The sequence below is a fragment of the Papio anubis genome, chromosome 5 (genome assembly GCF_008728515.1).
Source record: "Papio anubis isolate 15944 chromosome 5, Panubis1.0, whole genome shotgun sequence".
Classification (NCBI taxonomy): domain Eukaryota; kingdom Metazoa; phylum Chordata; class Mammalia; order Primates; family Cercopithecidae; genus Papio; species Papio anubis.
In genome coordinates this window covers 80,302,317-80,317,173 of record NC_044980.1, presented here as the reverse complement: position 1 = coordinate 80,317,173, position 14,857 = coordinate 80,302,317, and the positions used below count along the sequence as shown (strand labels likewise).

General features: G+C 32.8%; 2 protein-coding genes across 4 annotated transcripts in view; one reads left to right on the top strand and one right to left on the bottom strand.

Moving 5' to 3' along the window:
• CCNH (cyclin H) overlaps positions 1-9,150 on the top strand; it is a 46,048-nt gene extending 36,898 nt beyond the window's left edge. For both annotated transcript variants that reach the window (XM_021939538.2, XM_021939537.2), the window contains 2 exons: positions 2,144-2,301; positions 5,567-9,150. The gene's annotated coding sequence lies outside the window, so the exon portion shown is untranslated. The remainder of the gene's footprint in view (positions 1-2,143; positions 2,302-5,566) is intronic.
• RASA1 (RAS p21 protein activator 1) overlaps positions 1-14,857 on the bottom strand; it is a 121,844-nt gene that overhangs the window by 15,853 nt on the left and 91,134 nt on the right. For both annotated transcript variants that reach the window (XR_002522631.1, XM_003899903.5), the window contains exons 10-15: positions 11,500-11,620; positions 10,665-10,821; positions 5,951-6,038; positions 3,647-3,724; positions 1,514-1,671; positions 923-999 (exon numbers count right to left, since the gene is read on the bottom strand). Coding sequence is in view for 1 of the 2 variants with exons in the window: in XM_003899903.5 (XP_003899952.1) it covers positions 923-999; positions 1,514-1,671; positions 3,647-3,724; positions 5,951-6,038; positions 10,665-10,821; positions 11,500-11,620 (679 nt within the window). In the remaining variant the exon portion in view is untranslated. The remainder of the gene's footprint in view (positions 1-922; positions 1,000-1,513; positions 1,672-3,646; positions 3,725-5,950; positions 6,039-10,664; positions 10,822-11,499; positions 11,621-14,857) is intronic.

Here is a 14,857-nt window from a genome sequence, read left to right as displayed (position 1 = left end):
AAATTACAGAATAAACATTTTATAGAGGAATATTCAGGCTTTAATCTGTCTGTTAATACATATCACTTCCTTCCCTAAGCCTGAGTGTTAAGAAGGTATTAACCTAATTCACCCTGATGTGAACTGGTAAATTCCACTGTCAACTGCTTTAGAGCAGTATGGAAGGAGTTGTGCTGCTGAGGACAGGAACTGGAAGCCTTTGACTACCAGAAGTGAATAAATGATATATTCAAGTTTAAGGGAAATTTTTAAATAGAATACTTTTTTACTAATATGCTAATGTAATCCCAGCACTTTGGGAGGCTGAGGCAGGCAGATCACCTGAGGTCAGGAGTTCGAGACCAGCCTGGCCAAAATGGTGAAACCCCCGTCTCTACTTAAAAAAAGTACAAAACTTAGCCAGGCATGGTGGTGGGCGCCTGTAGTCCCAGATACTCAGGAGGCTGAGGCAGGAGAATCGCTTGAACCTGCGAGGTGGAGGTTGCAGTGAGCCAAGATCACACCACTGCACTCCAGCCTGAGCAACAAGAGCAAGACTCCATCTCAAAAGAAAAAAAAGGAAAAACCTAAAAAGTAGAAAGAAGGGATGAGGGCAAGCCCTACAAAAAGACCACTGTAATCATTTTCTTATTCTTCCTATTCATTGGAGAAAGGAGGGTGGCTAGATACTTTAATCTTAATTGCCTAACAGTATGTACAGTTGAACCGTGTTGGTCTTTTTCTTTCTTAGGTATACTCTTTCTTGATAATCAATACTTTAAGATAATCAATACAATAATGCAGAAAGAAACTATCTCAAATTATACTATGTGCGCATTTCTGATTTTTTTAAAAATTTCTATTTCAAGACTATTTCATTGTGAATTTTAAAAGTATATAAAACATGCTTTTTCTATTTTAGAAAGTTTCTGTATCAACTTACAGATATCAGGATCTTTGCTTTTCTTTGTTTTATTACTGAGAGTTATTTCAAATCTATTGATGTCAGGAGGAAGATCACTAAAGGAGCAAGGAGAAAAAGAATTAACAAAATGATTTGGCATCAAACTACCTTATTTCTTTAGTTCTAGTATCAAATAAACCCCCATTTCTGCCAAAAAAAAAAAAAAAAAAAAAAAAAGAGTGTGCTAGACCTAAAACCAGATTCACAATGTATTTTATTATTTGGTATACAGAAGACACTCAAATTACACACTTTTCCTACCATCTTTAACCTCCTAAACTAATAATTCATTCAAGTAAGTACTGGAAACCCTAGTAAACATTTTGTACGTGTGGATTAGTAAAGTTTTTTGACTTGCTAATAATTCATGTTAATAACTAAGTGGAAAAACCAAGGGCATAGCACTTCACAAATAAAGGTAAACAAATACAACAGAAAAAAAATATATATATAGTTATTAGGACACCTGAATATGGTACCTTGTTCTGATGGTTTAGAGACCAAAAAAAATAGAAAGAAATGCAATATGGTAAAAGAAAATGATTAATGTAATGATAAAATAAGACTTACTCAAAGACAAACTCTTCTGACCACACTGGGTTTTGCCCTTCCCTTGCATGAGTTTTTGCTACTTGGACACTATTCAGGTAGATGTTACAATATGGATTAGTAAAATGTTTTACTGGGAGTTTATGGGCTTCTTCAATATGTAAAACAAGGCTGCTGACCTAAAAAAAAAAAAAAAAAAAAAAAAAAAATTACCCCAGATTTCTAGAATTGCATATTTCAAAAGCAATTACTCTAAGATACAAAGCCAAAAATAATGATTTATTTTCCCCTTTTTTCAGAAAATACGAGCTTTGGTTATATTTTTCCTTTATATATGACATACTTAAAACATTCAAACATTTAAAATAATTCTTCCCACCTAAAAAGATAAAACAATGCAATTTTATTTTACAAGTTATTTCTCCCACTATATACTTGGAGAAATAATGAAATACATCTTTTCTACCATAAAACAATGATAAAGAGAAAACGAAGTTAAGAAAATTCTTTACTAATGTAAGTAAACAACTGTCACTACTCAAATCAAAATCCCGTATGTTATATAATATTTATCTGGAAGATTCTATTTCTCTAGAAGAGTTCCACAGCTAAACACTTTTAAAACACTGACCTTACCTTCTTATTTTACAGGAAAGGATACAAACCTAAAGAAACTAAGTTATTTGTCAGTTTGGATGCCAAAACTTAGATCATCTACCTTCTAGTATCAGGTCCTCTTTCTCTCTTGCCATATACTACTTGTGTGGCCTTGGACAAATCTGTCCCTCTAAGCCTCATCTTTCTAATATGTAAGTATAAAGTCTACACTACAGGTTGTAATAAGGATTACAAACTAGTTATCCCTCAGTTATCTGTGGGGGACTGATTTCAAGACCCTCCACCTCTCTCTCCTGGCAGATAACTAAGCCCAAGATGCTCAAGTTCCATATAGAAAATGACGTAGTATCTGCATAAAATCTATGCATGCCCTCCTGTATGCTGTAAATCATCTCTAGATTACTTGTAATACCTAATACAATGTGAATGCTATGTACATAGTTGTTATACTGTATCTTTTTATTGTATTTTTTTCTGAATAGTTTTGACCCATGGTTGGTAGATTACAGTGATGCAGAACCCATGAATAGAAAGGGCCAACTGTATATGTAAATCACTAAATCTCACTGCCCACTGATACATAAAAAGTGTTTGAGATGTTAGCTATGATTATGTTAAACCTGCAAATGTCAGTTTAATGGCTCAAGTTTCATACAAAATACAACTTGCTCTTATTTGCAAAAATCCAATCTGATTTTTGATAGCTTACAAAATGTTACAATGTTATGAAGACATGGCGATTGTCTGTCTACTTAAATTTCCCTGGCGAAGAGCCAGACTTTCGGTTACAGGGACTATTTAGTCACCTAAATGTCAACCATTATCCACTCCCAGTAGAACAGTATGTTAATCACTCAGCTTATCAGATATTCACATGAAGAGAACAGGAGACACTTTGGTCAGTAAATATTGTACTCAACTTTCTTTAAAACCTCGAGAATGTCAAAATTTGCCTAACTTCTTCCAATTATATAGGGATTACTATAAAGAAAAAAAGCCAAGAAATGGAGGTTATAAAGTTACCCTTGTAAAGGCAAAAAAGAGAAAGCCTAGCTTAACTCTCCACAACTCGAAGTATAGGGCATGTTACAGTTTCAAATAAGATTAAATATTTCCTAAGAGTTAAGCAGTAGATTTTAAAAGCTGTTCTTCAAAATGAAAATCCCAAAAAAGTTTATTGAGATTTGTGCTATAAATCTGATGATCTTTTCAATGTTCTACTTTTTTGAAAAAGGCCAAAATAATTTTTTAAAGGAAAATTAAGTGCCCAACAGAACAGTTTCTGCTGTGTTGGTTTAGTATTGTTATTTAAAGTGGAAGAATAATCTTTCTTATGTTTTTAACATTTGGCATTTTGGACTAAGAAAGAACATTCTCTTTCATAAAGAAGTAACATTTTCCTGCTACTAAAGCAAGTGGCAGCATGGCTTAACCCCTCCTAAGATATGATGTCCAAAACAGTTCAGATAAAAATAAAAAGAGCGAAGCGTTAGAGCAAAATGTGACAATTAAAAATCAAAGAAAATTAAGCTTCACCTGACGAAGGCGTTTATTGGATGTCCCTGGACTACTTTTCCGTAAATTGCAAAATGCCTGCAGACCTTTCATCCAATCCTACAAAGAAAAGAAGCATTTCAAAGAAATATACACTAGTTTATTTGGTTTCCAAATCATCAGTTAGGTTTTTTTTTTTTTTTTTCAAATTCAACAATTCCTTCCTTCTCTAGACTGCCCTTTCGTTTCTCGGACTATATTGCACTTTATAACAATAACCAGTAATAAAATAATAAATAATAAAGTAATAACAATAAAACAACCAAAACAGTTGTAATTCTGTATAAATCTTTGTTTGAATTTATGTATTAAACACATCGAGTGGCCATTAATTAGCCAAAAAATCAAATTTACATGAAAGAAACTGTTTCTCCCAAACATACTACCTTGGGGAAGTTAACTGTCAAGTATAATTAAGCTGTTACACTTGAGGCAAGCTTAGGTGGAATTTGATACATTTTTTGAGAAGGGGAGAGGGCTGATTCTAAAACCAACTGATAACGTTATGACTGATCCCATGACAAGCATGCTAATCTATACTTTAGGCCATGATACAGGCAGAAATGTATAAGGGGATTTGGGTTATTTTTAAGCTTTTAAATATAACATTAGATTTTAAAAATCATTTTAGCCTAATATTCAAATCAAATTGCAGCCATATTTTTTAAATGTTTAGTGCTTTGGGGGAAAGAAGAGAACTAAGGTTTATTAAAAATAAATCTAAATATTCACTTTGGTTTTTACATGTTTCTGGAAAGCTGTGTTCTATTGCTTTATTCAATTATGTCTTTAGTTGGCTATTTCAGTGAAGCTGAACTTTATCAATATTTAGAGACAGTCTTTATATTACAGCAAATTAAAACCAAATCAGTTACCATAGCTTTTTGAAATAGAAGAGAATAACCAGAGACCCCCACAGCCCAACAAATCGACAAAAACTGGAAATACCATTTATGGAAATATATAAATATTATGTATAAATACATTTAAAACATATTCTAAGGCTGCAAAACATGCTGAAATGTCACTATGGTATGTGACACATTTTTATTCAGAAAGACGGATGATGGTAAAATGATTAGAAAATAGGATACTGAAGTTAAAATTTCTAACTCAATTTCTAACATTTAAAAAAATCATGTAAGTTACCAAAATGTTTTGAGCCCTACCTTTCTCGTCTAAAACTTAGGGATACATAGCCATAAAATTTTATGTGCATTACATGTGAAATGAGCATTTAAATGAGATATTTTATAAAGATGTGAAATACGACATTCAGTTACGAGCTACAAAACACAGTGGCTCATTCAAGTTTATTCTATGAGTCTCATGCTAGGATCCAGTTTTAAGGGCATCTTCCTCATATCTAGGGTTGGCAAATTATATTTCCAACAAAGCCACTTTCACTTCTTAACCACGTTTAAGTTCCTTCATTAGAGTATAAGCCGAAATTTAGCCATATTTGTGTAAAATACGACTATATACCCCAGAAGTATTAGGGTTCAAAGAAAGCAAAAAAAAATTTTAAGAGACAGTATCTCAGTCTGTTGCCTAGGCTGGGGTACAGTGTCTCAATCTTACTCACGGTAACTCAAACTCCTGTGCTAATGCAATCTTCCTGCCTCATTCTATCCAGTGGCTGGGACTACAGGCATAAGCCAGAACACCCAGCTAATTTTTTTACTTTTGTTATAGAGGTGGCATCTCCGTTTGCTGCAAAATATTTTTTAAAGAGTTTTTTTCTTTAATATTATTTCTTCACAAAATTACTTAATAGAAGCTATAAGAAGGACACTGCACATGGATCAATAGCTAATCTAAAGTAGACATTATATGTAGACTTGGCTGGGAGAATAGATTCCTAAAATCTCTTTCCTTGTGTTGACTGACTTTTATTTTCAGACATGGAGTTCAACCAGTGAAGAAGAATAATGAATGCCTGTTAGCAAAACTAACTGGCTTACCTTTGGATTGTACTGAGATTATCTACAGCCTTTATGCAGAGAGGATTTTAAACGAGCATTCTCAGTTGGACTCAACATCATAGAGTATTTAAAGGTCAATTTAAAATGGAGTTTTCATTCCTAATAACCCTTCACTGTGTTTGTTTCTGCATTTCTTTCAGAAAACTTTTTACATATGAAATCTCTTTCCTTAAAATAAGAGATGATTAGATTTCAGGGCTTCTATCACTTTATCTTGAATGCAATCGTTTTCTATTTCAGTTAATAAGAAAACATGGGCTAACATAAAAGTTTACAGTGGTTGAAGAAACAGTACTCTTACCTCTGCTTGTTCTGGAGTTTCTCCCGCAAAGTAAAAGATGTAATGTTCTTCGCTAAAGTGCTGAACTACTATCTGAAAACAGTTTGGCCTTTAAAATAAAAACAAAAATTATTAGGAAGCTTAACAAAAAGCAGCAAAATATTTATACCAGCTTCCAAAACACAATAAATAACATAAAATTATAATTCTTAAGAGAAATAATATTCCACTGTACTAGATTATTAAAAAGAAGTCAGCTGTATATATTTTAGAAAACTTTATGTCAGCACTATTAAAATTTTATCAGTGTTTCAAAGTGTAAACTAAAGCAATTTCAATTAATTGTAAAAGACATTAGAAATAAAGTTACAAACAAATTGAAGCTGAATTGCTACAACTACACACAGCTAATCTGAAAAACTTTATATGCACTGGAAAAAGCCTAGAAATGTTCTTAGACCAAAAATGTTCTAAGTAATTATCTCTAAGGAGATTGCAGGTGATTCTATATTTTCAAATTTTTCTAAACTGATCATTTTTCTTCACCTGTTGAAATGGAAACATCATCTCCTTATACATATGCTGTTCTAGAGTTTAAGTGAACAGCTGTGTACAACAAATGTTCTTGTCTTCCTTTAGTATTATAAATCATTTGATACCACTTTTGAAAATGTGCTATCTTTCCAACTAGACTTGAAAATATTGATAAAATCTTTACTAAGGGCCTGCATGTTTTTGGAACTCAATAAATGTTACTTCTATTTCCTGCTTTAAACAAAGATTTTGTATCATGCTAATGTTAGGAGGCCATAGCAAAAATACACAGAGGACAGGCTTAACACTTATTAAAGACTATCTTTTCATGCTTTGAGAATGTCCTAAAAATAATCATGGAAAATAGGAATTGGAAACTCCCAATTCTAAATATTGCCTGTATCAGACTAACCATCCTAGTTGGATAAAATTTAAAATATTAATACAAAACAAAAAAAACAACTGCTTGAAAGCACTGGAGAGCAACCAAAGCAGCTAAGATTTGAGGAGCCAAGATCATACTATAATGAACCCGACATTCTCCACAGCTTTTCCATTCAAGGCAGTTGCCAATTCCTAAGCTGTGTAGCTGAGACGCTAAGCAGAAAATAGTAGCTAAAAGGCTAAAAAACTAACTACAAATCCAGTAGTTTGACAGTGCTGGGAGGGGGAAAAAATGAATTTCAGGCTTTCCACTGAGACCCCTGAAGGGCTATGCCTTCATGATAAGGGCAAATCAGAAATGGAACAGCCTTTACAAGGTGTACTATCCCCACACTATCCGTAAGAACAATTCTTTCTGGACATAGTAACATTATTATCCATAGTTTCCATAGTTTTTCATGTACAATGTTTACCATTCAATCAAAGTAAGTAGACACTACAGGCATCAGGATTAAATGGCTAAAAGTTGCTGGGATTACAGACGTGAGCCACTGTGCCCAACCTTAAAAGAAAAATCTGTTTTCTAAATGAGAGACTTGAGTTTAGTTCTCATTAACATAACTTTTTCATACTAGGTTTCAGACTTGGTATCATTAAATATAATTCATGACAAAGACTTTTTTTAATGTCTTCATATTCTTTTAAGTCACCTTCAACAAGAAACTGCACAAGAAACAAGTTACAACTTCATAGCAAGTGATAAAAGTATATTTATTGCTTTTCCCCATACCAGACAGAAACTCCTTTCTTGTTACTAACCAGAATAGGAATCATTCAGAATCTTCAACTTGTACTTCAAGGATCTGATCCTTCTTTTTACTCTAGCAGTTCTTTCTCTTTTACTGTCAAGTGTAATGTGGACCTTTCTTTTGATTGTGCCAACAGATTTCCAATCTAACTGCATCTGTTCATATAAACTAATGCTAAAGCTTTTCTTCAGTTTTACAGATATTGCTATATTCCTCTTAATACTTCCTTAAGATTCATATAATTCCAGTTTTAAGTATCACTAGTGAATCATTTTTAACTTCATTTTTCCCAGGTTGAATTTCTGCCTTAAATCCATAAACTGTCAAAACACGTATCTTTCTGTATTGTACATATAATTTGACGAAGTTTACTCATTCTTCAGTAAACCTGCAAAATGAGAATCATTCCCCAAAAGTTTTTCTCCTGTAATCATAAACTTTTATCAAAACTTTTCTTTTGGACAGCTAACATACTTCAGCATGCAACAGTAGGTATTTTGATTCCACTTCTCACATAAAACTGAAAACGCATGCAACTGAAGCAGCTTAGATTTTATTACAGCCTCCATTTCATTCTATTATTTAATATGGAATTCAGGTCTACAGACAAACATATATATAATCTTGACATAAAATCTTTAAATGTTCCTATCATGAAGGCTCATCATCAGTCATTAACTAGCATTTCCATAGGACCTTCGTTGTTTCAAAGTATTAAAGAAATACATTTAACAAATGTATTTTTTTCGGGGCCTAGTGAGTTACATTTTTTAAAAATTATTTTTCATCTTACGAGTCTAATGACTTGCCAATGTTAGTCACTAAATTGCCCTTATTGGGGGAAAATTAATATCAGTACATTAAGGCTAATTATAAAGTAGTAAAAATGAAAAATATATAAATTTATTATGTTCTTTTCAAGAACCTCCTTATATATTTTACAACGATAATTACAACAATTTTAACTTCCCTGTTAATTGAAAGAAATGTAAGAAACAAAATGAGACATTTCTGCTTGAACATAAAAAGTAGCTTCATGATGATTAACAAGCTGTGAAAAAAGTAATATTCAGAGTACCTGGATGATTGAACAAGAAAGTAGGAAGTACTGAAGTATAGCCACTATAAAAAGCTCTCTGTCTCCAAGTGTTATGTACCAATTCTTTTGCCCCAATAAAATAATGAATTGGAACAGTTTATACAGGGATCATATGATTTCAAGTGTTATAATTTTTGAAATGTAAAACATCTGTTAAATACTTGTACTACAATAGGATTTTACAACCACTAGTATCTCAAGGGACACCTACACTGATTAATGGAACACTGGTTAGGAAGCTGTGCTTAACTATCCAAATAAATTCATACCCATCCTCCAAGAATCAAGAACCACCTATTTCATATTACTGATCTCAATGAAATTGTTCCCAAAATATCATCCGACTTTTACTGTTTTAATTGTTTTCACGATAATAAACTACATTTAGTAGTGAATAGTGTCGTCTCTCCAATATCCATTTCACCCATACATATGGTAAGTAGAGCAGCTTCACTATTTGGGTGAGATCACTTCTAGGAACAGATCTGGGCACAAAAGGGCCTCCTCATTCTATCGGGATAATCCCATTCCTTTTGCTACCTCAGGTAACCTAGAACTAAAAATTGGTTGAGAGGTGGCTCAACAGAATATTTTCAAGATTTTTAATAATTATGGGAGTGAATGCTTACGGCCCTTTCTCTGGTGCTGTTTGCCACCTTGCTACTATGTAGGGAACTGGTTTGAGGAAGGATTCAACCCACAAGAAGGGTGCAGAGTAGAACTAAAGAGAAAAGCCAGAGACCTGAATCAACCACATTTGAAGGCTAAGATTCTCAGGTTGTGAAAAAGGGGCAGAAAAATCTCAAGAAATCCTGTCTCGCACAATCTGTGTTTTTTGGAACAACTCTTTATGAGGTATCAGAGAGTATTCAAGGAAAAAAAAAGGGTATCTTTGTAAAGTGAATTTATGAAGTAATTCATACTATTTTAGAGATTCACAATATAAACACTAGCTAAGAATACAAAAAGCCTTGCTATATATAAGTAAAACTATTTGTTCAATCAGCATTCCCCAAACCTATCTGATCATTTTAAAAAACTGTCAAAATCACAAATAACACTAATGTGATCTCCTAAACACACTCTGAAAAAAGAAATGACAAGGCTATATATTTTACAGGTATTTCTCTTAAGAGAAATATTTCAACAGGATAAAACGTAGATTTGCCTCACAGAAATGCCATCCTGCAGCAGAAAAACAAGCTGTTGAAACATTTGTTTTAACTGCCTTTTCTCTAACTAATTGTGACAATAGGTAATAAAAGTGGTAAGTACATCTAAAAAGACTGGGATGGATTACTGATAGTACTAATGGTGAAAGGTAAAAGGCCGTTGTTCTTGAGCAAAAATCCAGATGTAATCAAGAGCTGGATTTGTCCTCTGATGTTTAGGATTCAGCTTATACATTTATATTCATTTTTTTTAAATCCAAGAAATCAATGTAAGAAGAATTTTTTTTTTTAATTTCAAATACATTTTTCCTATCAAGACAATTTTAAGATTATTTTTTAACGTTAACTTTTCTCAAGAACTTGCTTACAGAGTTAATGGCAGAATTGAGTGCACCTAGTACTCTTGGGTACACTGAGTTACAGCATGTGAAAAAAACAGAGGAAAGATGACAAAGACTCAAAGTCAGTCACTCAAAAGATTGCTGGTGGGGGCAGGGAGAAAACATGCCTTATACTACAGGAAATGTCATGCCAAAGATTTCTATGCAATACAATGGAGTAGACTTTATGCATATGTTAGTCTAAAATTAAGCAAGGAAGGCAAAAATTACCTAGAAAGTACATCTACTACTGTTAGAAGGTAATTTTAGGGCTCTCAAAATTGGTTTGCTTTGTTTATACCCACTATTTTATTACTAAGACAATCCCGAAAGAAAAATAGGAAACCAGTCTCTTACCTGCCAAAGAGACTATCGTGAACGACATAGACAGAACATACACTGAGATCTATTAATCCTTTTGGTTTGGTAGCTCGTTTTTCACTTTCAAAATAAATAAGCTGGGCATCACTACCCTCTAAGATAAAATATAAATTTTTCCAACGTTTTCCTTTGCCTGTTAAAAAAATTATTATTATTATTTTCTCTTAGCCAAATAATTGCAAAATTCTACATATTATTAAAATTAGTGTTTCTAAAAATATGAATCAATTTTTGTTCCAAAGCTTATGTAATATGCCAATTCTTACATAATGAGAAAATGCCTGTAACAAATCTATACAAAAATGCCTTTTGTTACATTACTTGTTTTAATCACAGAGTAAATGTTGAGAATACTTTATATCTTCAGAGATTTCATCATGAGGAAATCGTCAAAATTCTTGTTTTGGAGTAATTCTTTAACAGTCCTCAGGAAAAAATTCTTCCACTAAAGCACACCCCCACCCACAATTCCCCAACATGTCTTTATGTCAAATTGAGGTAAATCTGTAAAATATCAATACTATGAATGTGCTATGTGCCATAAGGAGTTCCTCCAAAAAAAAAAAAAAAAAAGAGAGAGAAAGAAAAACAAAAAGAAACCATGGGCTGAAGAAACATTCTGGTTGAAAATATAGACTTTTAAATATACCTACACTCTAAATTTTGAAGAATTCTTATATATGGGCTCTAAACAAGTGTCAGTTACTAATAACTCATGTCAAAACTTATTAAATATATATCACAATAAGTTCGGAGCTCCATATTTACAACATCTCTATCAAATGGGTTAATGATGAAAGTCTGAACTTACTCTTTTTCAGAAGATAACCTTTCTTAACAATATTTTTATAGAAGGCATCCTTTGTTTTACGACGGATAGTATTATAAATTTCCTTGCCATCCACTGCGTCATTGAGTACTTGTTCTTGATCCTGAATTTTAAAAAACATTAAAATTATTTCATACATTCTTGATGGAAATGAAGTAAAAAATCTATAAAATTACCAATTAAAAGCCAAAGTGCTTAAAATACCAAAATCTAGATATACATAACACATAAATGATTTTTTACTTTCCAAAGAAATTCTCAGAAATGTTTCCTTATAATTTCGAAGAACACAGACAACGTTCACAGAAAGATTTCCTTGCCAGTCCCAAGAACAACTAATAAGTTGTCTGTTTCCATGGATACCTAATAAACTATTTTCAAATATAGTCAGTTATACTTTACAGCAAATAATGTTTTAAAAACATAAATTTGTCACAGCATAACTGGTAAATTAGGACCCAATAAAAAAAATAAATTCATGTTTGCTTATGCACAGTTGTGTCTGTGAGAAATGCTAGGTGAATACAGACAACAGTACCCAGGTGAACTAAGTAAGACATGAGAATGAACAAAACATACACACTTTGAATACCTAACAGTTCCCTCAATCCACTAAGTGTGTCACATGCCACACCCATGCATCTGCAGCTGGTGTTATAACCCTGATTTCAGATAATCCTCCTCTGCCAATCTGCAACATTCCCACGCTTCAACCCTACCAATGGCCATTTCCACATGTAAACTTCAGGTCTTTCTTCAAGGTAAAATGCCATATTTATTGTAGTATGTACATATTTATTAAAAAGAAAATATAAATATATAAAATTAAGCAACATGTTTATATTAGGTTCTTTCTTGATGTATCATTGATGAAATTTCTAAGTGTTACACCCTTAACCTCACTTTTCCCAAAAGCCCTGTGGTTTTGATTGCCTGATTTTGCATAATGCTATGATTTTTAGGAATGTATATGTTACATTTTAGCAGAACTTACATTAATTGCTAAATCCCCTGAGAAAAAGAATTATATCAGGATGCCTTTATCATGATCTTTCCAGAATGAATGAATCTTCAATTTTACTATTAAGGTCAGTTGGACTGTTTTAGTTTTCTGGTTTCCTTTTTGAGTAGCTCTTAACTATTTTGCAAGGATTAATATTTTATGACTTTTAGTCCATCTTACAAACTTAATGGGTCCATTCAATCCTCTTATAAATCTAAGTTATGCTGTGGGATTTTCACAATCCTCTCTCTCCTGTATCTTGAAATATTATGCTGTTTCATCATCCTAGGAACTATTTCATCATGACTCAGAATTATTCCCAAGTTTATGCTAAAAAATTACTAAAAGAATAAGAAAATAGAAGAATGAATTGCCTACAGCAGGGTTGACAAACTATGGCATGCAAGCTAAATCCAGTCCACCACCTGTTTTTTATACATAAAGTTTTATTGGAACACAGCCATGCTCATTCCCTAACATGCTGTCTGTGGTTGCTTCCAGATAAAAAGACAGACTTTAGTGCACACAATAAATGAACTGCAAAACCCTTTACAGAAAATTTTTGCCAACCCCTGGCCTAGATAATATAACTGAAATAAATCATCTGTATTGCATCACTCTGGGTGTTTTCGTGTCTGTGTGTGTGTGTGTGTATGTGTGTGTTTTAACTGTGTTGCAAAGTATTGCAGCGTCTTTTGTAAAAATATAAAAGGCCATCTTTGCTGTATTTTTAGCTTTGATTGATCGTACTTAAAATATTCAGAACTCTTTATTTTCTGCTCATAAATGATAAAGAGAAAAAAACTGATCCAGGAAGATATCTGGCAATTAGAAAAATCAGAAAATGAATGCAAAGAAATAGCACTCTAGACTCTACCATGATGGCAGAATTGATTTTGATAAATCTCAGACTGTTTTTCAGGTGATGATATATTTGAATTTTCTCAAACTCAAGAATCACTGAGTGAACCATATTACTTCTAAGGGGAAAAAAAGGAAATATGATGTTCTCATCTAGTTAGATAATAGGAAGAATGTCGTCATGCAATATTTTGTGATAAGAACCTGGATTATCCTGTTTGGCTAAAAAGAAATGAGACTATTTAAATTTTTGTGTGTACATCAAAATTTACTTAATATGACTTGTGAATGGGCAAATATTAAAGGCCCTTTGTATAAAAAATTACTGAAAGTAAACATAGAAATTTTAAAATTCACTGGATTGATCACTCTTATAAACAACGTTAATTGCTGTTTTAAAATCTAAATAAAAATATTTTACAATTATGGAGCAAAGGACACTGTACTCTCCAACAAAATTATGAGCCATCAAAGTTTTCAAAAGTACTGCATTTTGCTTGCGCCTTTAATCCCAGGACTTTGGGAGGCTGAGGCAGGATCATGAGGTCAGGAGTTCAGGACCAGCCTGGCCCACATGGTGAAACTCTGTCTCTACTAAAAATACAAAATTAGCTGGGCATGGTGGCGCGTGCCTGTAATTTCAGCTACATGGGAGGCTGAGGCAAGAGAATCGCTTGAACCCAGGAGGCGGAGGTTGCAGTGAGCTGAGATCGTGCCATTGCACTCTAAGCCTGAACAAAAAAGAGCGAAATTCTGTCTCAAAAAAAAAAAAGAAAAAACTACTGCATTTTGATAATACAAAAACAAGAAAGAATCATAAGCTAGATTGCAATAGTGATGTACTTAAAATCTAGAATTGATATGATAGATATAATGCAAGAAGAACCAAAGTAATTACAAGTAGAACTTATTAGACATGTATCTGATTTCAAATCTGGAATCAGAATTTACAAGATGGCTGTGTTTCAGGTCTGTGCACGAAGGGTGAAGAACTGTTAGTTGCATTGAAAATACTGTCCATTTCAGGTACGTAAGCCTTCCTAGACATGAAAACATGGAACAAAAATTTGGGTACGCTACATTTAAATTCTTGTTACATTTTCCAATGTAGTTGTTTTTGGATCATACCCTGATTCTTGGTGATGCGAATTATTTGTAAAATGACTTAGGAATATAAAAAAATTAAAAGGGTACACTGGACCATGATGTTACAAATAGTGATGACTTTTTTTTACTTTCCTGTTAATACAGATTTGTATTTACCACATCTTTAGTTCAATGGTGATGGCACTTAGTATTAGCTGCAGAATGGAACATTCTTGGAGTCTGTCATTTAAGACATGTAACCACACTAATATTTGGATTTAAATACTTGATTCCAAGATGCTCTACATAGGTCTTTTAAAAATCATATAAAAGTGGGGACTAGTCCACAAATCCTAAAGGATTCCAATACACTAGATGATGCTATAGGCA